We start from the raw sequence: 26486 nt of genomic DNA on the forward strand, positions 1-26486 counted from the left end.
ACGAATTCATTTGCTTGTGAACTGCCCCTTTCTTTTATTTTTTTAATATATATGTATATATATATCGGGTCCGCGTTTTTAAACCAGGGTGGGCTGGGGGTTTTGTGACGTGTTTACATTGGGAACCCCGGTCCGGGCTGCGGGCGCTGTCGGGCGCGAGGCCGTTGGGGGGGGGCGGGGTTTCCGGTGGAGTCCGTCCACAACGTGTAACGCTCCGCGGGCGGCGGGTGATGAGGTTGGAGGCGCCGCCATTTTGAACGCGAGAAGCGCCGGGTTCTCGGTTCGAGCAGCGCCCGCGACACGAAGCAGCGTTTCGGCCGGTGAGTGACCGCCCAAGGCCTCTGCCCCCTCTTCCGAGCGGCCGAAACCACCCCCCACGCCGGCCGCCCCCGCCCCAAACCCCACCCCAACCCGTCGGGGAGCGCGTTTGTTTCTTCCCTCCCAACAAGGCCGCAGTCCAAAACGCTCTGGGTGGGCGAGAGCGGTTGTATGTAATATATACTCGTGTGTGTGTGTGTGTGGTGTGAGTGTTTAAGGTTTTTTTTCCCCTCTCTCTCTCTCCCTCTCCGCGCAAGTGAGGCTCTCGCTCTGGAAGTTGTTTTCTCACCTGAGAGGCTGAGGCCCCGGAGAACAAGGCCCCCCCCCCCCCCCCCCGAGGCCTGTCCGTCGTGTGTGTGTGTGTGTTTTCCGCCGCTGTTTGCGGCCCGAATTCGGACCTCCTCCTCTCGCTCGGGTGTCCGCCCCCCCCCCCCCAGTTAACGATGACCCGTTTCACTCTCGGGCCCGAAGCCCCTAATGGGGTTCAGTCCAGGCAACTGTGGGGGGAGGGAGAGGGGAGCAATGCTGCTGTTTGTTCCATTCAAACGAGAGGATGGTTTTGTGTCGAGTTACCTGGGGTTGGGGTGGTGGGGGGAGGGGGTGGGGGGGGCTCTCTGGTCGCTGACATATAAAGGTTAAAAAGTGGTTGTTTTTTTTTGGGGGTTGTTGCATCGAATGGTATTGGGCGTTAGTTCTGGAGGACTTGTTGAGGTCTCAAGTCATGTGAAGCACGCACTAACTTTCCTCAGCGGTGCGAGAAAATATTAACCTTCGGGTCTTCTCCCGCCCGGGCCGTTTCGTTCTCGCCTTCCACTTTTCTGTGCTTTCTCGTTTCGCTATCGTTTTGAATATTTGCGAATAACTGGCCACCCGCGCGTCTTAATCCACTATTCATTAATCTCTCAATTGGCGCTTGTGTGAAATTGTTAGACGGTGCCTTTTTAGTCCGGTTCTGCTCAACTGTGTTTGTGTAATCGGGTATAGTGGTGAGTGATCCTTGCACAATTTTCGCCCACAAATACACAGTCAATTCACTTTGCAGCATATTTCTGTGAAGCGCTTTGAGACGTCTAGAAGACGTGAAAAGCGCTATATCAAATGCGAGGATTATAATTATTGTTGTAATTTGACTGACCCACAAAGTAAATACGATTCTTAAAAAGCTAACCATGATTATTTTGAGTTTGAAATGAAGATTTTCTTGAAAAGGTAAAGGCAAACATCCAGATTGTTATTACCAACACAGAATCTGTGTTGATTGTATCATTTGACGCAGTATTATTACTGAATACAAATCATAGTCTTGGCCTCACAACTAGGGACGTATGATGATGCAGTTGAACACTATTGTTTCTGCAGTTGAGTTTTATGCAAACCTTCAGCTATTCATCAATGAAGGAAACTGTGAAGTGCAAGTGTGTCCATTGACAGCAAGGGTGATCCCAGTAACAGTGAAATCAGCTGCAGAATTTCAGTGGCTCTTCTTTGGGTAGTTCTAGATGGGCTTGGAGATCCTAGGTTCACAGTAGCCTGTGGTTCTCCTGGTGACAGATCAGTTCGCATGCCTTGGTGGCAGGCCTTGGAGAGGCAGGAATTCTTCCCACTTGGCTCCTGTTAATCTTGCAAGCCAACACTTAGGTAATAATAATAATAATAATCCTTGCATTTGATATAGTGCTTTATCACATCTTCGAGATGTCTCAAAGTGCTTCACAGAATATACTGTAAAGTGAATTGACTGTATATTTTGTGAGCAAAACTCGGTAGCCAATTGCTGGTGGGTTATTGCTATTAGGATAGACTGCATAGGTTAGGTTTTTTTCGCTAGAGAAGTGACATTTAAGGGGGGACCTAATCGAAGTGTTTAGCATTATTAAAGGGTTGATAAGCTTAACATAAATAGTGTGCCCACTGGTTAGGGAGTTCGTAAACCAGAATACACAAATATAAGATAGCAACAAGGGGATCTAAAAGAGTATTTAGGAAGAACTACCTCAAGCAGAGTGCAGAGAGGTTGTGAGATCCGCTGTCTGAGGTGGCGTTGAAGCAGTGTAGATGCATTCAAGAGGAAGCTGGACCTTCGTGTGAGGGAGAGGGGAACAGAAGTTTATGGGAAGGAGTACAGGAATGGGTAAAGACTTGTGTGGAGTATAAACAATGGGACAGACTGGTTGGGCAAAGCGGCTGCTTTCCGTGCTGTACATTTTTTGCAATACATTTTTTCTAGTAGAGTGCTGTTAGCTGGACAACCAGCTGGAAGTTTGCCAGGCAGCAGTCTCAATGGGAAATGATGGTTTTAGTTGTATCCAGCATTACCCAATACACACTCGGGAGCTTCAGCACTACATTGCATTCTGTTCACAACTAGATTTCTAGGCAATTATTGGACACAAGTTGCTGGGCATGTTTAGACAACATTATCCAGCCCATTTGGACGATGGACAATAAATAAAAATGTAAAAGGACTTGTATGTCATCATGCACAAAGGATAGAACTAGTAGATTCAGTGACGTTTACTGAGGTTTTCTCTTTTTTGAAATTTTGTGTGAAATTAATCTCGTCGTCAAATAATAATCCTTAAATTTGATGTAGCTCCTTTCATACTGGGAGGATGTCTTAAAGCACTTCCCAGTGTATATTGTAAAACACAGTGACTGTATATTTTGTAGACCAATGCGGCAGCCAATTTTCATACACCATTGACCCACATACAGCCCTGAAGAGTGAATGACCAGTTTTTTTTCAGGGATTTTTAGCCTGGATGACATTGGAAACTCCCATCTCTCTTTTTGAATAGTACAATGAGATCTTTAACGTCCACCTGAACTGGTTTAACGTCTAATCTTAAATGCAACACCTCCAACAATGCAGCACATCCTCAGCACTACATTGATGATTGTCTTATATTATGAGTTCAAAATCCTGGGATGGAGTTTGCGCAGAAACCTTCTGAGTCAGAGGCGAGAATGCTACCAACCAAGACAGGTTGACACACAAATGTCAAAACACAAGTATGAATGTTTTTTTAAATTAAACAATGTGGTCTGTATTTTTTTCAGGGAGTAACATGATTAGATCTTCATCGAAAAAAAATCTTGCCAAGTAGTAATATCGCGGGTCAGAGGCTGGGAAGGGATGAAGAGTTAAGTTTATAGAGCTTAAGACAACTGTTCCTCTCTTTCTCATGAACAGTAGAAAGACAATGACATTGAAATCAATAAACCTGCATGCTGAAACACCATATATTTCTAACTAAGATGCACAGATTGGTGGTTCTTCTGCCTTCTTAGATATTGTGAAGCTGTTCATTTTGCAGGCTTAAGAACATGGGAATTTGGTAGGCGAAAGAAGACCAAGGTCCATCTGAAGTAGCTTGGAATTAACATCCCTTGAAGCACGTATTTGTCTCGTGCCGATGGCCCTGTTCTTTACTCCTGCCTGTGTAGTGTAATATTTTTAGCAGTACTTTTTGAAAAAATATGGTTGCTTTTGCATTGTAGGGCGATTTGGTTCAATAAATGTGGATGCTTTGGACTTGGCTGATGGGTGCATTGATAACTGCTTATAGTTGCTCAATCTTCAGAAATTATTTCAAACCCAAGCTTTCTTAAATAGGTATTGGCGAATGTGCTAGTTTACGTGCTTTTACCACAGATTTGGTGGGTGAATAGATTTGAACAAAATTGTTATATTAGTGTTTTGAGAAATAGTTTAAGCAAGCTGATTGTTCTCATACAAATGTGTGCAAATGTTATGAGGCCATCCAATATGGGTACATTTCACTCTGAAAACTTCTCTACATTCAGTTGGTTTCAAAATTTCAGCCTTTTATAGAGGGTAATAAAACTAGAATTCATTTTTTGTCAAACTATTATTCATCCATAGTTGTTTGGCATATTTAAAGATATTGTAAAGTGCAAGCAGGCAAGAAGGTGTGTCAGGAAGTATGAACCTGCATTGTACTTTATATAATATATATATATTTCAAGTGCTATGAGTTGTTAACCACCGTAAGGGGTGCTATATAATCGCAAGTTGTTTTTGTCGTATTGAGAAGAAAAAGTACCGTGTGGTCAGAGTAATTGAAATTGATGCTTCACCTGAGCATCGTAGGACTCAATTGTGTAGTGGTAGCCAAAGTAATCATTTTGTATTCCCAAGCTAATTTGTGTATATAACTTAGTAATAATTACATATTAATTTTATACAAAAATGAGTTGCATTTGACACATGGGCACAAAATTTGTTTGAAGACTGAAGCGCAAAGGGGCAAAAGCTATGCAAATGCTGTTAAAAAGCCTTTCTTTGTTTTTCATAACGCTTCTCTATTTGGAGCAGAATTAATGAATAACCAAACCTCATTTCCTGTTTTATCTTCAACTGACTTTTTTGTTCTTCACAGAAAAGATGTAAAATGTAATATTTTGTTGAATCTATTTGAAATAATTTTGTTTTTAAATCCAGAGGATGCCAGCCCCTATCAGACTGAGGGAGCTGATCCGGACTATCCGGACAGCCCGGACCCAAGCAGAGGAACGAGAGATGATCCAGAAGGAATGTGCTTCAATTAGGTCGTCATTTAGAGAAGAGGATAATTCATACCGCTGTAGAAATGTTGCTAAACTGCTGTACATGCATATGCTGGGATATCCTGCACACTTTGGCCAGGTAACAAGATTGTACTTGTTAAAACTTGCGTAATTTTGATTGGTCACAGATTTGCTTTCATTGTCAAAAAACAGCTTCTTAGGTAACAATGACCCACCTTCCCATAGATTTCATTATCAGCACACAATCCAATCCCAAAGGTTAATATAGAGGTGGCCATTTTGTACATCAGGGACATTGTAAGGACAAACATTTGCAAGGTTGTAATACTCTGTTTGATTCCAGCAATGTTTTCTATTTGTAAAGTGTTTCATTATTTTTTACTTATTTACTGTAGCTGGAGTGCCTGAAGCTAATTGCTTCTCAGAAGTTCACGGACAAACGGATTGGTTACCTAGGAGCTATGCTATTGCTTGATGAACGGCAAGATGTCCACTTGCTCATGACTAATTGTATTAAGAAGTAAGTACAGCAATATCATTATGTGATGAAATGTTAAGCAGCAAAGAAGATACAGGGTAGTCAGTTAGAAGTTGCCTCTTACTCAATGCAGTTTGTTTTTCTTAATTTCTCGTGGTTCTTCAGTTTGCTGCTCACTGTGATAGCCTTGCTACTTTCTTATATCCCAATGAAGCTGCCACTCCAGGGGAAAATGTATACTTGTTTGTGCCTTTAACTTCCAAGAAACTCATGACCAGTTATAGACAGAGAAATCTTATTGCACCAAATACCAGTCAACCGTGGTTGTAATGTATCTGGTATAGTGTGATTCTGCTTATACTGCAATTGCACTGTGGACCAATGGTATATTTTGGAAATATAGTAAGCTTCCAGAGCTGACTGGCCTACTTCTTTCTGATGTACAGGCACTGAAGATCTCCCGGAATCTAGAGGTGTCTGGCAATTACTTGAAGGGACATCAACAGTGACCTCATTCACTGGCCATTTTTTTAGTGTTTCCATATAACGTAAACTGGGGCAGTGTTTGCTTCTTCAGTGTTTTGAGAACAGTTAGTGGCACTTGTTATTAACTTCCACTTAGTGGTGCACCACATTGGTGTAACGTGGAATGATAATTTGTTTGTGCCACTATTCTCTTGCTTGGTGAGTGGACTGTAGTATTTTAGTTTCCTGGTAGTGTTTCACAGTTGTGACTTATCATTTTCCCACGAGCCAATCTATTTCTGGCAGAAGGGGTGATAAGTGTGTCTTGTCAAACTTCTGTGGATTGCCTTGTTGAAATAACAGTAGGATTATAGATTGTTTAGGATATCTTGTATAACTTGGCCTGATTATTCAAGTCGAGAGCAGAAGTTAGTCTTATTGGGGATGGTTGGGAGTAAATAAAGAGGAAGGGTGCCTTTTTAAAAAATATTTGTGTAATTTTCATGATATCAGAAATGTTTCAGCAAAAAAATTGTGTACAATTTAAAGTTGATGTCAGATATACACTGGAACCTTTATTTGAAGAGGAACAGCAATAATATTTACCATAATTAGTAAACCTGCATTTGTTCTGTAATGGGATTTTTAAAATGTTTTCCTGCAGTGACTTGAACCACAGTACTCAGTATGTGCAGGGGTTGGCACTCTGCACACTTGGCTGCATGGGATCAGCAGAGATGTGCAGAGATCTTGCGGGTGAAGTGGAAAAACTCCTAAAAACATCCAATTCTTATCTAAGAAAGAAGGTACTTTTTTAACATATACATAGACTTTTTTCAAATTTATACTCAGAACTGATTTACTGGGGAGTTTAATTAAATGCTATACAATATAGTTTATGTTATAACTAAAGTTTGTGCCATTGTTTTGAACTGACCGTCTGATCTGAACAAGCTGTAAGGACTGCAGCCCCTTCAGCATGAATAACGTTAGTGGTAGCTTGAGGTGTAAAGAGTATGGGATCTGAAATTCTGCATAACCCTAACCCAGGGGTACAAATGGATTTGATCGTAAATGGGGTACACATTTTTATAGCATGTTTAGAATTGATGGACATTTCATAAATTTGCAAATAAATATGAAGTGCTCAGATTTTTTTTAAATGTTCGCTGTAATCAAAACAAAAGTTATTGGGCAAGTCTTTCTCCAATATATCTTCTATTTAGGTGCAGTCAATATAGTTGTGTATCCAAATGTATTAAATTTCAGCAAGTTTGCATTCTTGGACTTTTTCAGGACTAGTTTAATGGTGATCCATTTTCTGTATAAAATATCTGCAATGTTTTCACTTTGTGGTTATTAATCATATTGCTTGTCTGTGTTAAAATCTAATTATTTTTATCAGGCAGCATTATGTGCAGTCCATGTAATCAGGAAAGTGCCTGACCTCATGGAAATGTTCTTGCCGGCTACTAAAAACCTGCTGAATGAAAAAAACCACGGTAATTTCATTGCATGTTTTTTTTCACTTCATTTTAATTGTACCATTTGGGTTTGCAAGGAAACACAAATAAGTGTTGCACCCTGTCTAGCTTCAATCTTTTGCTTCCTGAAGGTTTTGGGGTTGAGTGTTGTACACTGGGCTCTTTTGTATATAATCCAGAAACTGCTGTGCAAATTTTGACCTACATTGAGCTGTAACTTTTAAAAGTAATGGAGATGTATTAATGTTCTTTGTATTCTAAATGGATGCTAACTTTAACCAAGGATGCAGGGTTTTTAAATTCTGTTGTTTAATACTGTGTTTTTCTTCCCAGGTGTTCTTCACACGTCTGTTGTCCTTCTCACAGAAATGTGTGAACGAAGTCCTGACATGTTAGCACACTTCAGGAAAGTAAGTAGCTGTGTTTTATGTCAACTCTCAAATATCGTTTGCAATGGGGATTATTGTTAAAGTGTTTGTAACCGTAATTGTGTAAGTAGTAACTATTTTCACCTCCTTCAGTGACTTCATTCCCTATAGCCAATTTGGGACCAGAGGCTGCATTACGTATGGATAAAATTTTTCATTTGAAAGGCGTGAAGATATTTTTTAATGGGGAGAAGAAGCTGCTAAATTGAACTGATGAATTATGAAATTTATTTACTTGCTGTTACCTCTAAGAAGTATGTGTACTCTTCACAAATATGAAGTCTAGACTACTGATTGCCAGACTGCATTCACTTTCTCCAAATGTGGCTTCCTGATATTCTAACAAAATACTTCATTTTTTTTATTTATCTCAATACAAACCCTGCTTGATTTTAGAATGAAAAGGTAAGATAAAATTCTGCATTTAACAATTGCACATTGCATGCTGGTTGGAAGTTTCTTTTCATCTTCCATTTTTCCTGATTTGTTTAGATGGTTTTAAGGAAAATCACATCAGAATTTTTAGATGCTCAAAATGACAGAATTAAGAGTCTTTCTAAAAGAAAAATCTCAAAAATTTTACGATCTTGTGCACAATTTTGATTTATTGAATGATCTGCAGCTGGAAATATGGGAAATAGAATATTAAGTACAATTTAATATGCATTTTCTCCATTTTGAAAGATTCAAATTTGCCGCTTTGTATTATGCTAACTTACTCAGAATAATTTTTTTTATTTTAAAAATTAAAAAAACAGGTATCGTGGTTTATTTGATGAGCTTCCATTCCATCATTCACATCCCATTGTTCACAAGCTTATATCTATAAACATCTTAATATTAAGTTCTTAATTGTATGGTTTGTTTCAGCTTGTGCCTCAGCTTGTTCGAATTCTAAAGAATCTTATCATGTCTGGTTATTCACCAGAGCATGATGTTTCCGGCATCAGTGATCCTTTCCTTCAGGTAAGGTCTCTGTAATGGAGCTCTACCATTTAATTACTATACAAGATGGAAAGGTGACTGAAAGAATAGTTAAATAGTAAGTCTCGAAACAAGAATTGAACGTGGGGAGGGAAAGACAGAATGGAGTTGAGAGAGCTGGGGGAGAATGGCTGAAAGCTTGTCTACCATTGGTGGGGCGGATAGGAAGACAGATATAAAGGCTGCTTGAGCGCAGGTGGCAGAAAACTGGCCTGACAGTTCACCGCCAACTGTGGCTCGAGCATCTCCACAGCTACTTCCGTTCTTTGACACGCTCAAAAACGGCCTTCTACTCCCAACATCATCTTGGAGGCTAAACACAACCGTAAAATGCTTTTTTCTATCACCCACTACCTCCTCTGTGCCCCCCCCCCCTCAGGCCTCCTCGATCTTCATATCAAATGCCAAGTGCGAGGAGGTCATGGACGTCTTCATCTAAAATACACAACATCCGCCAGGCAGCCTCATCCACCTGCCTCTTGTCACCCACCACCATGCCCTCTCTGTCCGCCTCACCCTCCCCATCATCTGCTCCTACCACCACACCCATCCTTCATTCCTTCCTCCCCATCTCTCCTTCCTCCCGCTCACCCACCATCACTTCCATGAAACCCACCACCTGCTGCCTTGACCCTCTCCCCACCAACTTGCTGGTCACCCAGCTCCCCCTCCTCTGCCCACTGCTGGCTGACGTCATCAACCAGTCCCTCTCCTCCGGATCAGTCCCTGCCCCCTCAAAACTGCTGTCATCAGCCCCCTTCTTAAAAAACCTTCCCTAGATTCCTCAAACCGCAGCCACTACCATCTTATTTCTAGCCTGCAGTTCCTCTCAAAAATCCTAGAACCATTGTTGCCAATCAACTTTGCGCACACCTCTCCTCTTGGACCTCTCTGCCGCGATCGATACAGTCGATCACGCCATCCTTCTCCACTGTTTTTCCTCTGTCATCCACCTCAGTGGGACCGCACTCACCTGGTTCGAGTCCTACCTCACAAACCACCAGCGGTACATCTGCACGAATGGCTTCTCTCCTGCTCTCATCCGGTTACCTGTGGAGTACCTCAAGGATCCATCCTTGGCCCCCTCCCCTTTCTAATCTACATGCTCCCTCTTGGGGATGTCATCCGCAGACATGGGGCACATTTCCACATGTACGCGGATGACACCCAAGTCTATTTTTCCACCTTTCTTTGCGACCCAGCCTGCCTGTCAGACCTCATGGGCTGGAGGAGCTTAAATTTCCTTCAGCTGAACGTTGACAAGACGGAAGCCATACTCTTTGGCTCTCGTCAACATCTAAAATCTCACGGTTCTCACCTCCTCCACCTAACCGACCTCCCCCTAAAACTCTCCGAACCCGTGCGCAACCTAGGCGTCAGGTTTGACCCCCAATTATCCTTCCTCCCCCACATCTGGTCCCTCACCAGCATCACTTTCTTCCACCTCTGACGCATTGCCCGTCTTTGCCAATACCTTTCTCCGAAAGCCATTGAAACTCTGGTCCATGCCTTTGTCACCTCTTGGCTGGACTATTCAAACGCCCTCCTCGTCGACCTCCCCTCCACTACAATCCATAAAATCCAGATTATTCAAAACTCTGCCACCTGCATTCTCACCCGCACCAAACTCTGCTCCCCCATTACCCCAGTCCTTGCCAGACTGCACTGGCTCCCTGTCCCAGAGACAGAGAGAATCGATTTCAAGATCCTCACCCTTGTCTTCAAATCCTTCCCCTACCTCGCTCAAAACAGTGCCCGTTGCCTTCGTTCCTCCGGGTCTGGTCTCCTCCTTGTCCCCCGAGTCCTCCGCTCCACCCTCGGCATCCGTGCCTTCAACCACTACGCCCCGAGGCTATGGAACTCCCTTCCTCACTCTCTCTGCCTTGCCCCCTCTCTTCCTATTTTCAGGTCTATGTTGAAAAGCTTTCTTTTCGACCGCGCCTTTGGTCACCTTTCTCCCCCTCCCCCTGGCTCAGCCCCGGGATCCGTTACTGTGAAATGCTCTGAGACACCGTCCGGCGTGGAGGGCGCTATGTAAATCCAAAATGTTGTTAAAGCAGGCCACTGTTTGTCAAGTGAAGGGATTGGTTAGATCAGACCGATATTAGGAGATCACAGAGGTAGGATGGGATGAGGATGTGGAGGGATTTAAAGGTGAGAACCAGGTTCTTGAATGACTTAATGTTAAAGCAATTTCAAGAGCATCAAAACAATAGTTGGTTGGAGTGTATGACAGCAGATTTTGGGCCTGCACCCAATCCAGTCAAATCACTGGACTCCCTCCCTAGGTGCTGGAACTGAATCTTGGTTTCCACAGTATTCAAATCATTTACCCTCTCTTTCAAGGGCACTCAAAACGGACCTATTTAACCACACTTTCTATTCTCTTCTCCCTCTCCTCTCTCCCCACCCATCCAGCATTACTAAACACTGTTGTGACAGGTGTTAGATAAATGTGAATTGTCTTGTATTAAAAATACACAAACTATTGAATAAATGGCATTCATGGAAGAATGGCATTAGATTTTTTTTCCAAAATTTTATTCCAGGTTCGAATACTGCGGCTACTGCGAATCCTGGGTAGACACGACGATGACTCGAGTGAGGCTATGAATGACATTCTTGCACAGGTGAGATGTCATACGCGTTTACAGCATTCTTAACCTATTCCACTGTTTACAATCTGCTGTTAATGCATTTGCAGCTTTATTGTATATTTAATTGGTTTTAATGTTAACTGCATTCCAATTTTTTCTTGGCTACCGTATTCAAAAAAAATTGTTGACAAGCCAGGTGTCCTGATAGATGTGAAGCCCCATTGTCATGACCCCATTGTCATGATTAAGAGTATTCAAACCACATAGAGTTCCACGTATTCCCCTGCTGACCTCTCTTGCTGTCTTCTCTCCTCTTTTTGTTCGTCACTAGTTGGTCACTTGACAAGTGCAGGTTTAAGCCCTTAGCAGCAGGAACTAGAAACTTCTTGAGTCCCCGGTGAGCAGCACACATCCACGAAAACTTGTGAGAATGTTGCCATTATCCTCCTGCCTATTTTCCCAGACACATACCTCTAACAATCAAAGTAGCCACCAAGCTCTGGAAACCTCTATCGCATGTAGGGATTTCCTCAAGTCTAAAACATTCAGTTGTGATATATGTATGTAATTGCTTCAGAAACTTGCAGGATAACTTGATCTTTATGACTCTTGCCACCTATTAAATACTTCAAACTCAGTACAATTGTATGGACCTTGAATGGATTGCAGTTCTGGTCCATGGTTTCAGAATCTCTTATGCCACTTCCCAAATTCAAATCGTACATCTTGATCAGTGTGAGGAGGAAATAAAGAACAAAATACATAAACCCAAATGAAGCTTGTTTTTATGTTAACTTTTTTTTATATTTTAGGTTGCAACAAACACAGAAACTAGCAAAAATGTGGGCAATGCAATTCTATATGAAACTGTTCTGACTATTATGGACATCAAATCAGAAAGTGGTTTAAGGGTATGTGTTGCGCATAATTTTTTATATGCAATATGTGTAGTCAAAATCAAGCCTTGTATTGCTGACAAAATGGACTTTGGAAGTTAGGAAGAACGCATGAAGTGAGAGTTCATCATTCATTAACATGTGCAATTCAAAAAGTGCTTTTAATGTTACTTGGATCACCTATACCTTCAAAACTTTGGTGGCAGTAGTTGATTAATTTATCATAATTGCATGAAAAAACTGCTATTATGGATGTGTTCCTTTTTTTAAAGTTCAGGTCCTGAACTTATATAGAATATTACATATATTTTATGTGTTGTGTTGCCTTGCTGTTGCCCCTGTTCCACATGGAGCTGAAAGTCTGATCTTAGTTGCTGTGGGCTTGGTGCCGAATGGAAGCGAGTTGACTTTCCACTGGGTGGTAGAGTTGAAGAGTAGTTACTAAGCAACTTTTACACACTTTGTGACATGCTGTCTTGTTCATAATTTTCATTTGCTTCTTATCTAATTTAATGTGAATCTTTTTGTGTATTGCAGGTTTTAGCCATTAATATCTTGGGACGCTTCCTGCTAAATAACGACAAAAATATTAGGTATGCTCATTTGTTTTGAGAAGTCTTATCATGGAGATGAGCAAATTAAAATGGATTAAACACAAAACTCCCTTTTCACTAATAGCGTACCTGAGTCTCCATTAATGGTTACATCATCCCTCATTAAGTACAGTGCATACTGCATAGTTAAGCATGAACTCTTGCATTTTAAACATGCTTCTAAAAACAATGTCATTGTCACAACAAGCTGTGTACTATTTGTTATTAATCTTTTATGAAATGTATCATTAATGCTGGTTGGTAAGCATTTAGCCTTAAGCAGACCAGGCCCAGCTGATTCAGCTGTATATTGCGTTATATGTAATGCATCGCTTTAATCCATTGGACATTTTAATTCAATAATGTGCTTTTATTGCTGGATCTCTTCATTTCTGTTGTTAAATGTGATTTAATTTGTATGAAATATTTCACTTGAGTGAGCTTACTACTTATGTAAACAGTTTTACACTTTTGTTCACAATTCTAAGGTATGTGGCATTGACGTCATTGCTCAAAACTGTCCAAACGGATCATAATGCAGTGCAAAGACACAGAAGTACAATAGTGGATTGTTTGAAGGACTTGGATGTATCTATTAAAAGGTGAGCAAAATGTTGAGAAAATTAAAGAGATTGCAGAATATTTGAAAATATTTTGAGTTGTAATTTCTTTCAGGTGATCAGCTATCCTAAACTACACATCCTTAGAGGTTTCTAATAATTTATGCAATAGCTTGTAATTATAAACTTGAAATTACTTTAATGTGAATAAAATATTGAACCCTTAGGCCACTATGGAAAAATACACTACTGAATGTTGGCCAAATTTGTTTCTGGGTTCACTTTCATTTTCATAAATGTGGGTTTGGATATGTACTTGGTCACTTCTAAGATGTGGTCTTTGGGTTTTCATTGAATATGAAGCAAGTCAAAGGGTTGATTTTGAGCTAATAAAAATCTTTTTTAATGAGATCCTCCAAATCGCAATTACGCAAATGCAACCTTCTGTTGTCTTTAGCAATACAATACCGCAGAATTTACCTATTATTCTTTTTCTGATTTAGACGTGCAATGGAACTGAGTTTTGCTCTGGTGAATGGAAATAACGTAAGAGGAATGATGAAAGAATTGCTTTACTTCCTTGACTTGTGTGATCCTGAATTTAAATCAGACTGTGCCTCTGGTATCTTCCTTGCAGCAGAAAAGTAAGACTTTTTTTAACTAGTGTCTACAGAATATAGTCCAAGAGCATGGGTCTGCAAAAATAAACAAGTCTGCCAATCCTGCTTCCTTCTCAGTTGAGCGCTAATTTGGTTGTGCCGTGAGTGTATAGTGGATCTACATTATACTGGAATAGCTGCGCTTCTGATGCTAACTTGCCACCTTCTCAGCCTGAATTTTTGTCAGAGCACTTTTTGCCTTACTTACTTGCATCTGATTTTCTTGCTGCTGTTGTGTTGCGAGTTGCTTTTACTTCATTTTTGCTTATCAGTGTTGCTTTCATGTATTATTTTCCTAGCAAATCGGATGAATGATTTGGTTTGAAGTTCAACCCCGTTAATGTTTCCATAATTTGGGTAGAAATTAACTATGATCAACTTTAAGTGTCTTGAAACTTAGTTGCCTACAAACTATTTTAATTTTTCTCATCAGGTATGCACCGTCCAAGAGATGGCATATAGACACCATAATGAGAGTATTAACAACGGTAAGTGGGCTCTAATTAGTTATTAAAGCTTCCTTTGTTCTTAATTTTCTCTTTAATAATGTAATTTGCTTTGTTCATTATCCTTGAAGTTTTACTATATGATATTTGCTCTTAATGATTCTCAGGGCTATGAAGGACTTAACATTTTCTGTTCAATTTTAGGCTGGTAGTTATGTTCGAGATGATGCAGTACCCAACCTGATCCAGTTGATCACAAACAGTGTTGAAATGCACGGTTACACAGTGCAGAAGCTTTTCAAAGCCATCCTGGAAGATATTTCTCAGGTATTGGAAATAACACAATTATGCCTACAGCAGAGCTCAATGGCTATAGGTCAGGAGCAACAACCTTGTTTTCTTCTTGATATGAAGTGCTGAAGATTAATTGTATCCCTAGCACAACTTTAATAATAACAGTAATCCTTACATGTGATATAGTGCCTTTCACTTCAAGAGGATGTCTCCCAAGCATTTAACGGGATTTGCTGTAAAGTGGAGTGAACGTTAGCTAACTACTAACACAAACTAAGAATCTTGGTACCAGTCCTTCTAAGTTTCTTTGAGAAAACATAAATCAATTGAACTTTTAGTTTTATTTTGTCCCAAGTTACAGAAAGTAGGAACTTGGAAGGTGCATCCATTGCCTGCAACTGTACATTGCTAATTTTCTTGAGCAAAATAAAGTCCTGGAGTCCTGTAGCTCAGTGGTTAGAGCACTCGCTTTGCAAGCGAGAGACCTGAGTTCAATTCCAGGCAGAGGGCGAAACCTTGGGCAAGTTTCCTTACTCCACACACCTAATAATAATCCCTCCAAAAACAATAATAAATTGGTCATTTTCAATCTACGACTGTTTGTGGGACATTGCTGTGCGCAATTGGCTGCCGCGTTCGCCCACAAATATACAGTCAATTCACTTTACAGTGTGTTCTGTGAAGCGCTTTGGGATGTCCTCCCGACGTGAAAAGTGCTATATCAAATGCAAGGATTATTATTATCATAAATAGTTGAGTTAGTTTTAAAATGCCAGGAGTTGTGCTTTATATACTGTATGCAAGATTTGGTTCTGTATTTGTTTTGATCATGATTGGAACAAAAGCCCATGTTGATGGAATTAATTTACATATCCACATAATAATACAGTTCCTAGTACCCCCAAGGAGAAGAGAGGGAACCTTATGTGGTGAATGGCTACTCTGTCAATATCAAGCAAAATATATTTTGACATGTTTGTTTGTTCCTCTCTACATAATGTATGGTAGTCAAATTGTAAAATAATGGAGAGGATTATTTAACAGCTTACTGAAATTTCCACCTATTTTTGCTTCTAGATTCATGGAATTCATTCTGATTGCTTTTGTATCTACAGCAACCTTTTGTGCAGGTGTCCGCTTGGTGTATTGGGGAGTATGGAGACCTTTTAGTTTCTGGTCAATGTGAAGAAGAGGAACCGATTCAGGTAAAAAAAAATAATTTTTGAATACAAGCATTTGAATGGTCCTTTAACATTGTGTTGCTATAGAGCCACCTCCAGTTTTAATTTTAAAAAATCAACCAAATTCAAGGTTAACATGTAGTGGTAATGCTCCAAATGTTCATACATATAATTATCTTAGAATCTTAATAACAAGTTTTAGGGAGAATCAGGCGATTGGTCCATCTAGTCTACCCATCTCAGAGGCAAATTAAGGTGGTGTGTTTTTACTAATTAGCTGTCCAAAATGGCTAGTTCAATTGTTATTTCCTCCTTTCTCAATAGGTGACCGAAGATGAAGTTATGGATGTGTTAGAACACTTACTGCAGTCTAGCTTGTCTGTTTCAGTAACCAGAGGTTATGCTCTTACTGCAATCATGAAATTAAGCACAAGGTTTTCTATCACTATTAAGTAAGTCAATTACCTTGTTGAAATAATGGGCCAGGCTTGTCAAAGTCTAGTGTTTGCCTCAAATCTATTTACTTTCTTGTTGCTGCTCTTTGTTAACTTTTCACTGTTCCCCTTCTGAATATTGCTGTTATAAGATTTGGGTTTCTTCAAAAATCTGAAAGTTAGGTAAACAAACTTGTGTCTGTGTATATAATATATATATATATATATATATATAGGAAAAATGTAATGACAATTTGTTTTCCTTTAGTCGAATCAAGAAGATAGTGTCCATATATGGAAGCAGCATAGATGTTGAACTTCAGCAGAGGGCTATTGAATACAATGCACTTTTCAAAAAATATGATCACATGAGGTAAGGTCAAACCATTTGAAGTAACAAAAATGTAATTTATAATGTTGCCATGAACATTTTTAAGCATGTTTTGGGTTTATTAAGATTAATTAGCTTCTCATCCATCTACACACAAATGAATTCTCTTTAGCATTGATCTGTCCCATCATAAACTGGCACATGCAAAGAAATTGAGTTCTTGCTGTAAGTGTAGTTTTTAATTTTTTTGCAAATGTACGATTCACAATGTTTTTGTGTGGGGTGCTTTACAGTTGTTGCATTTTAACAATAGGTCTGCACTGCTGGAACGTATGCCTATCATGGAAAAGACCACTATCAATGGACCTACACAAGTCGCACAGACAAATGGTGAAGCTGAGCCCATAATATTGGAGACAAAACTAGCGCCTAGTGTCCTTCCACCTTCCAACCAGGTATGGAATGCATGCATGCTAAACTTATGTTTGTTTCCATTCCAGATTCCCAAATGTAAAGCAAGTGCTAAAGAGCTTTTAGACCTTTGGTAGATTTCACAAATTGTATTGAGATTTTAACCTCACTTATCCATTTTATTCTCCCAAGAAATATTACATTTGTATATTAGAGCTTTAAAATTGTATAACCTAGTTTCCATAACTTAACTGGATGATAATTTGAAATGTAAAAGTATTAATACTAATATATATATACACAAACATATATAAACAAAAATATTAGCGAAGTCTAATTTGTGGACTGATTTTGGATTTTAACTGAGGTGATTCTGGAAGCAGGCAGTCTTGTCAGTTTAATTTTGTAAATAAGCAATAGGATAACTGATTTGCTATTACATGAACAGTTAAAACAAATATTTTAAAGTGGTTTCCAACCAGTTTTAACTTAAATGTTGCTTGTAGTTTGAGGAGAACCTCAAAAATAAAATGTTTTGCTCTCTAGGCTAATGACTTGTTGGACTTGCTTGGAGGTAGTGATGTAGCACCAGTGATTCCAACAACACCACCCAATAAACCAAGCTCAGCTGGTGGAGAGCTTCTGGATCTGCTCGGAGGTTTAGATCTGTCAGGTCAGTTTGTTTCAAACTTTCTCTGGGTTTCCAAAAGAATCATAGAAAATTACTGTGTGAGGAAACTCAACAAGAGGCCCAAACTCTGATACTTCAATAAATATTGTGGATAGGATTAATAAGCAAAGCTTTCTCATCTGCAGGAGGTACACCACCAATAAATGCCCAGGCTTCACAACCGTCATTCCTGTTAGATGGTTTAACATCACAACCACTCTTCAATGACCTAGGTTCAGGTAAAAGCTCTCTGGAATCTAAGCTACTGTTCAAAGATTTATTGGTTAAATTGTTTAAATTCTATTAATTTAACTTTAAAATGTGGTCATTTGATAAGAGAGAAAGAAAAACTTGGATTTCTATTGTGTTATCACATTGAACCACATGAAGCATTTCACAGATAGATGTGACGTGTCCTACTGTTTTTGTAGACAAAAGTAAACTAATTTGTAAATATTTCAGTTAAAATAAAGCATGAAGGTTCTTCTGGTACGATTGGTAAAGTCCATGCACAGTGTGAAACTGAGCCATGCAATTTCCCAAAGAATTCCAATTGGGGAATAATACACAATTGAAGACTATTACTATCAACATTTGTAAAATTATACCACTAGTTGCTGCAAAATAGCATAATTGTTAGTCGCTCAGCTATGCTTACAAAATCTCCTCAGATGCTTAGGAGAAATAACGTAACCATTTGTACAATGATTTATAACCTTTGTCTTTTGCAGGCATTCCTCCCATGACCGCATACAGTAAAGGTGGCTTGAAAATAGAATTTACTTTTGAACGGTCTAATACAAATCCTAATCTAACCATTGTTACAATAAATGCCACAAATTCTACGGAAGGAGATATGACAGATTTTGTATTTCAAGCTGCAGTACCAAAGGTAATTTAATGCACTGAATATATTGTATCCCTCAAGTAAAATGCTAAATGTCATTTGGCTCAGTATGAAAATTATTATTGCTTTTTGAAATTGCAGGGTAATGGTCTTTTCAACAACAACAAAATTATATTTATATAGCACCTTTTCCCGTTTGAAGGACGTCCCAAGGAACCGAGCTAGAGTTTAGGGAGGGTGGAGAATGTGGGGGATGGGGGGGTGACCAAAGGCACAGTCGAAGAGGAGGGTCTTGAAGGAAATAAAGGAAGGGGTGAGGCAGAGGGCCTGCGGGGTGGAGTTCTAGAAGGTGGGGGCAGAGTGGCAGAAGACCCGATCGCCAATGGTTGGCTGTGCGAGGTGGGGGGGTTGAAGCAGAGGGAGCGGGCAGGTTGGTAGAGGGCTAGGATGTTGCAGAGATAGGGGGGAGCAAAGCCATGGAGGGCTTTGAAAGTGAGGACCAGGATCTTGAAATGTATCCTCTGTGTGATGGGAAGCCAGTGGAGTCAGGTGAGGAAGTGGGTGATAGGGTCACAGAACTTGGTGCGGGAGAGGACATGGGTTGCAGACTTCTGGATGATCTGCAACCTATGGAGGGAGGAGTTGGGAAGGCAGACAAGCAGGGAGTTTGTGTAACAGCAATTCTGTAGGTGAGAGCAGATTTATTATATGAAGTCTGAAAGTGTAGTAACTGTTTTACTTACTGTTTTGTTGTGAATTGTTGCTCAGAAAGGATAGTGGAATTTGGCTTGGAACATTGTAATACACATACAATACAATTATTTACTGCAGAGGCACATATGTGGAATATTTTTCATTTAAAGTGACCCACAAATTACTTTTAGGTGGTGTAAATTTGGAGGAGTTTGAAGACAGCTTGTGCTTAAAGAAAAAACAGGCTCTTCATTTCTCCTCTCCCGCCACCCCCCCCCCAACCATGTTCCAGTCTCATCCTTCAATCTTAAACCTCACCTAATTCTGAGCGTGCAATAAGACTGTTTTTCCTTGTTGTGAAGATGAACCAATGCTAATAATGGAACGCAGATGTTAGAATAACTCTGGTATCGATCAACAGAATGAATTGCCAGTTGAAAATGATATTTTTATTCATTCAGGAAAATTATGATTGTGCTAAAAGATTGGTATTTGTTAAAAGAACAAATCGTATATGTGATACTATTGTAATTTGCAAAACAAATTCTTATGGCAAAATGAGATGCTAATTATTTTACTTATTCCAAATTTTCCAGGAATTTTATAATCTTGCTTTTGATATAGCGCCTTTTACATCAGAGAACTTCTCAAAGTGCTTCAAACCATTTACTGTAAAGCACATTGAATACCGTAATTTAAAACAAAACTGAAATATATGTAAAATTGGATATCTTTTGTTGGAAAGGATGTTGTATTTGAGAGTTCAGAGAAGTGCGACAAGTCTTTAACGATATTTGGGAGGGTTCCTGCAATTGGGATCTTTTGAAGCATTCATTTTCAATAATAATAATAATAATAGTCCTTGCATTTGATATAGCGCTTTTCACGTCGGGAGGACGTCCCAAAGCGCTTCATAGAATACACTGAAAAGTGAATTGACTGTATATTTGTGGGCAAACGCGGCAGCCAATTGCGCACAGCAATGTCCCACAAACAGTCGTAGATTGAAAATGACCAATTTATTATTGCTTTTAGTTTTGGAGGGATTATTATTAGGCGTAAGGAAACTTGCCCAAGGTTTCGCCCTCTGCCTGGAAATGAACTCAGGTCTCTCGCTTGCAAAGCGAGTGCTCTAACCACTGAGCCACAGGACTCAATTATGACCACTGGACTGTGCTGCAAACATATAGATTTATTTACATTATTGTGGATGGAATTGTATATGAATATTCTAATGCTTAGTTATGTTAAATGTTATTTCAGAAAGTGTTGAAAAAGAGCCAGTTCTCAAACAGTATGGGGTTGGTGATGCCAAGATTCTGTTCCGTTCTATTTGCAAAGGTGCAAACGCGCTTATAGTGAGGAAAGGATGTGATGCTTCTCTTTGTTCTGACCTGTTGTGCTGTCATTGGCAAGAGATTCTTCAACAACGACAAGCCAGACTCGGATATTTCTGTAGCTTATTCATTTTTTTTTCCTCCTGCAGACATTTCAGCTGCAACTTCTTTCTCCAAGCGGTAACCTCATTTCAGCACGAAACACGGGCGTTGTCACACAGGTCATTAAAGTGCTCAATCCACAGAAGGTATGCTATACTTTCAAAAGTGTATTGATTGGTTTCATCAACCTTAAATCTCTTCAGGAAGTATGTGCCCGGCCAGTTGGGTTAACATCCTTTTATTTTCATACAACATATTAAAAGAATTATTGATAACATAGAGATCGGGTGTTTACAACAAAAAAAATTACATCTTTATAGCGTCTTTCACGTCGGTAGAACGTCCCAAGGCACTGAACAATCAGTGTTTCGGATCGAAGCTAGGGGTCAGAATCGGGGAGGATGGAGGGCAAAGGGGGAAGGAGGGTGATCGAAGGCAGGGACTGCGGGATGAAGGGGTGAGTTTGCATGGTCATGCCTGGATGTTATGAATGTATGTATGTGGGTCTTGGTGGCCTGCAGTGTGAGATGAGACAGTGGCGGAGCCGGGCAATGTCGCGAAGGCGGATGAAGGCGGAGCTGGTCATGGCCCGGATGTGGGATATAAAGGATAGTTGAGGGTCAAACAAGATGCCAAGGTTCAGGACTGGCTCAGTGAGGTGGAGTGTGTATCCTTAGTTGGTGATGCTGTCAGCGCCTGAGGTGGAGGTGCTGATGGGAACCCAGGAGGGCCTCGGTCTTGTTGACGGTCAACTGTAGAAAGTTAACTCTCATGCAGGACTTGATGTCTGTCAGGTCAACAGTGGTCTTGAGTCGAGGATGGAGGCAGGGAGATAGAGTTGGGTGTCGTCCACATACATGTGGCAGTTGACCCCATGTCTACAGATGATGTCACCAAGAGGGAGCATATAGATATTGAAGAGAAGGGGACCAAGGACAGCCCTGAGGAACGCCGCATGAGATGGTGTGGGGGCTAGAGGAGAAACCGTTGGTGGAGATGAAATGGAGACGTTGTGAGAGATAGGATCTGAACCATTCAAGGACAGAAGGTTGAGGTGAGAGGAGAAGGTGGTTCAGGAGGATAGAGTGGTCAACTATATCGAAGGCAACAGAGAGATCAAGGAGGATGAGGAGGCAGAGGGAGCCTGGTAGCAGGTGGACAAAATATTATTTGTCACTTGGACCAAAGCTGTTTTTGTGCTATGGGAGGCATGGAAACCTGATTGGAGGAGGGGTTTGTGAATTGAGTGGCGGGAGAGGAAACAGATTTAAGACATAATTTGTTAGGCTTTGTCCATTTACAAAGTATCATTCTGTATGCTATAATTTATATTTAGAATTGGAAGTTTTGGAACCCTGGTTGCATAAATTAAATTGGCAAAAATTTTCAATCTGATATTTATCACAATGGTGTCCTGTTTCCAGGCTGAACTGGTCTCAATTTTCAAACCAATAAATGAGTTCATATTAAAAGATTTTTTTCTTTTTAATGTGATCAATTGTTTCTTTCTGTATTCAGCAACCGCTTCGCATGAGGATCAAGATCACATATAACCAGAATGGATCACCAGTGCAAGATTTAGCAGAAGTAAATAACTTCCCCCCTCCATCATGGCAGTGATTCTCTGGCTGATGACCTCTTCATTTTCCCACCAATGGATGTTGGCGAATTTCTAGGAAGTTCGTGTCCCTAGAGTGCCCTCTTGCACGACATCACCTGAAGTGTAACTGCTTTCAAGGTGGGATGCAAATCAAATGAACAAACTTGAAGATTCAGATGCCTACAAATGCTAATGATCACTTTTGAAAACATATCCATTTGTCTCTATCAGCATCGTGTCCATCACTGGAGTGTCTGCTCATGGCATGCACTAAAACACACTATTTCTCTCTATTGATTTTGTTGTGGAAATAGAAATAAATACACAATGAGACCTGATCCAGTTTATGCTTCACAGGAGCCAGTCTTTGCACTGCAGATTTGCAAGACGTTCACAGCACACCAAGAAACCATTGTTTTTTCTTCTACCAACTATTTGGGTTTATGGATCTGAGAGCGCTTTGTTCTTGGTGGTAGACAGTTCTTCACTTAAAATTTTCATTATGTATCACAGAATTACTTGTAATAAAATATCCTTCAATCTTTAAAGGCATTTTACCCAGTCAAGCTATTGCCTATAAATTATAGAAATTACTTTTGAATGGTGGATCACAGTAACCATTTTTGGTTTTGAAATCTCTGATATGGAAGGAATGGTAATGCTTGCCCAGTCTGAAGAACAGTGCCTGTGGGTTCATTTTGCTGTATATCTAATGAGCGCTAAATGTCTGGCGGTATGAATTAGGATCAGGCAAAGAATCTTGCATGTGTAAAGGATATTCCCTGATACAGATTTCTGCCTTGATGTTCAAAATATAAAATGGGTAGGTTTTGGTCACAAAATCTTTTTGGGGGAGCCCACAGAAACTGAAGCTGGTAATTTGATTAAATTGCATTGGTTTAATTAGCACATGTTCACTTTTCTAGATTGGAAAGGGTTGTATGAACGCTTTCTAGATTGGGAAGGGTTATAAGAACTGTTCTTTTCTGTATTCAAGATTGGCAAACCTTCTGAAACAAGTAAGTTAGCTTTGAAACACTTGAGCCTACTTAAAGTCTAATATGTTAACGGTCAATTGATGGGATCTATTTTCTGGCAACTTTCTTTGTATATTATATGCATTTGTACAGTTATAAAATTATGCAGTGGTGATTTTTGCAGTTGCTTTAAGTTTGGCTGAAGATCATTTTTGAGCTGGACAATTAGTATTCTATCAGAGCAACTAACTAATTGTTAGTTTCCAGCAAATATTAAAACTCCTTGAATCTTTCAAATCTCCTTTTTTTAAATGGTAATTTGTTCAGTTTCATGAACTTAAAATTGTAGTACTGTTCTTGGTGTACTGTTGGTAAATCAATGCAATAATTCTAAATGTCTTAATAATTGGGATTAAATAACTACAGAAATTTTGAACAATTTGTTAAGAGATTTTAAAATGGTTCTATAAATGGATGAAGGAAAAGGGATACTGCAATTTAAATATATTTACCCTCACTAAAACTTGAGTAGTAATGCAAAATGGTTAATAAACAGTCAACAATGACCTGCCTTTTGGTGTGAAGTTTAAAGTGGCTTATAACATTAGAATGTTATTTTTTTAAACTATTACAGTGCGCTTTGATGATGGGGAAGGCCTAGGCACTTGCCCTTTAAGAATATCAACTGTTAGGGATGGGAGACGAACATTATAGGAAAATATTACAACAAGAAAATAGTTACAACACAGTGAACATTTTTAAGTCTGCAATCTAATTGAGCAATTGATTGTGTAATCATTTGATTTTTAAAGCAAAAAAATACTTTCAATGCCTGCTTCTGTAAAGTGGAGTATTGATTCAGTAAAATGTGTGGAGTGGAAATTAAGGTTTATTTGTGACAAGTAAAACTACAAGTGGTTTTCGTCTCTTGAAGGGGAGGTCAGATGCACCCTTGTCAGTTATGTTCTGAATTTCTCTAGTGTGCATGGGTTGTGGTGTGTTGCAAGATCTAAGAAACAAATCTTAAAACAAGCCAGTTACAGGTGAATGTAGTAACAAGCAAGGACGTAATAGAAGAGAGGATTTCCAGTTTTATTCATTGTAGTGAAAGTACATTTCAGGATTCTAAAATGCTTTTAGTGCATAAAATCACTCATATTGGTTTAATGTGGGTTTTGGACTTTGGAGTCAGCCAACAAACTTACAATTGATTTGCTGAGGAAAAGTGACTGTTTAGACTGTCCATTCTCAAGAATAACAGAAATTTATGAGATTGAATTTAAAAAAAAAAGCTTTCTTAAAAACTACTGAAAATTGTGTTCATTTGCTGTACATTTTCCTGTAGAATGCAAAGCTTTTGATTTATGAATCCATTGGGCTGGCAAGAGAGTTATTGATGGATTGCTCCATTCACCTTAACTGTCTTTTGTTTGAACTGGTGATGGTGAACTACGTGAGTCAACGTTAATAGTGTACTGGTTAACTGTGCCTGTTCAATTTTGTACATTTAAAATATTCTGAAACATTTAGGAAGAGTAACCCAGTTGGGTAAGTTTAATTTTGGTTTGAGAGACCTACTCAAATAATTCAAATGTAATTGATTTTCCTGTCATTTAGATGTTTAAATTTGTATTTATAAAAATGAGCATTAAATACTTGACCTTTTGCTAGCTATATGTACATCTGTACTGTAAATTTAACCTCATTGTGAGAAGTCTTTTAAATTGGATTTCTTTGCCGCATTTACCTGGAGGAAAAAAACTCAGTTTCTTCAAAATTGATTGATCATAAAGCCATTAAAACAAAAGTGCAACAAATAAGCAATATGTTGAGCAAGAAGCATTTAGGCAGTGAAGTTTAGAAGAATGATTAAGTGCATCATATTTGTGAAATATGTCCCGAGTAGGTCAACTATTCATTTGGATATGCAGTAGCTGGTTAAAACTTGAGTTAAGAAAGGGGGTACCTGTTAATCTGTCCATTACCTGCTTTAAGTGGGTTAATTGCACCCTGATAGTCATATATACTGAAATTTTTCTCTCTTCAAAAATGTTATTGTACTGCTGGGGTGCTATGACTGTATGTATGCATAATCATCCAGAGCATCTTTAAAGTCTAGCTTTTTTTAATTTCAGAGGGCAGCTTTGTGTTTAATTGCTCTCACTTAACTTTTGATTCAACTAGTACAGTGGTTACTACTTGGCTAGTTGTAAGAATCCAGACAAGGAATGCAGTAATTAATTGTCAGACCTTCTTGCTTTTAACTTTTGTGCAGTTTTTTGTGTTCTATTACTACTAAGCTAGAGTGAAGTGAATATTTTTCAATTGGTAACATTGTGGGAACTCGCAACTATTATGTGGATTAATGAGAAGCTCGAGTGTGGAAAGAGTAAGAATTATGACTACAGATAGTAGTCATCAACTTTTTGTCACTCTTGATTCAACTATAGCTCAATTAAAAGATTAGCAAAATTTATATTATCAATTCGCTTCTTCAGTCCTACAACCCCGTTAATAATGATCTGTAGATTGCTAGAATATGCAAAACAGTAATGGTTGACTGATGGCGGTTTCTCCCAAAATAAAAGTTTTTTAAAAAAATAATGCACAGCTCTTTCCTGAAGCAATGGAACCAAAGAGCTGCCAGATTAAAATATTTTAAAATTTCCCATTATCTTTCCCACACCTGTCCTCTCTTGGGCGATGACATTTCTCTCTCTCTCCCCCCCCCCCCCCCCCCATCCCTATATCCTGTGATATAATTCATTAAATGCCCATTAATTGTGAGCTGTTATTGTGTGTGTTTGGTTAGGCTATTTACCCATAAAAGACTTGTTGGCAGCAAGAGATGCTGGAGGCAGTCAGAAGATTGGTGGCTTTTTAAAAAAAATCCCCAGCCTGAATGTAGCTAAGGGAGTTGTAGCACAATGATAGAAATGGACTGAATAAACAGACACAGGATTAAAACTGGGACCTCCATGTTCTCTATTGCTTATTACCAAATCAGTCTTGCATTGATCCAAATTTGGTGGGGTTGGGGTGGGTATTTACACAATTATTTCCTACCAACAATATCTTTTCCAAAATGAAGAAATTAAATGTGTGGATTTGGTTTTGAAAACTATAAACTAATTAACTACCCGTGTCCTG

At 39.4% G+C, this 26486-nt stretch overlaps 1 protein-coding gene across 3 annotated transcripts; it reads left to right on the forward strand.

The window, feature by feature from the left end:
- The first annotated feature begins 199 nt into the window (after window positions 1-199).
- ap1g1 (adaptor related protein complex 1 subunit gamma 1) lies at window positions 200-24854 on the forward strand. Of its 3 annotated transcripts, none has more exons than XM_007889366.2 (24): window positions 200-320; window positions 4784-4987; window positions 5265-5389; window positions 6477-6618; window positions 7218-7314; window positions 7630-7706; window positions 8121-8129; window positions 8595-8690; window positions 11258-11338; window positions 12118-12216; window positions 12739-12794; window positions 13283-13396; window positions 13858-13998; window positions 14447-14501; window positions 14664-14786; window positions 15869-15958; window positions 16259-16386; window positions 16637-16741; window positions 17013-17154; window positions 17657-17783; window positions 17927-18019; window positions 18512-18672; window positions 20807-20905; window positions 22278-24854. In XM_007889366.2, the coding sequence occupies exons 2-24, from the start codon at window positions 4787-4789 to the stop codon at window positions 22377-22379; spliced, it is 2463 nt and encodes an 820-aa protein (XP_007887557.1). In that variant the 5' UTR covers window positions 200-320; window positions 4784-4786; the 3' UTR covers window positions 22380-24854. The 3 variants fall into 3 exon arrangements, with proteins under 3 accessions (XP_007887557.1, XP_007887561.1, XP_007887558.1); XM_007889367.2 differs by lacking the exon at window positions 200-320 and adding an exon at window positions 3305-3461; XM_007889370.2 differs by lacking the exon at window positions 8121-8129.
- The last annotated feature ends 1632 nt before the right edge of the window (window positions 24855-26486 follow it).

The sequence above is a fragment of the Callorhinchus milii genome, unplaced genomic scaffold (genome assembly GCF_018977255.1).
Source record: "Callorhinchus milii isolate IMCB2004 unplaced genomic scaffold, IMCB_Cmil_1.0 Scaffold14, whole genome shotgun sequence".
Classification (NCBI taxonomy): Eukaryota; Metazoa; Chordata; class Chondrichthyes; order Chimaeriformes; family Callorhinchidae; genus Callorhinchus; species Callorhinchus milii.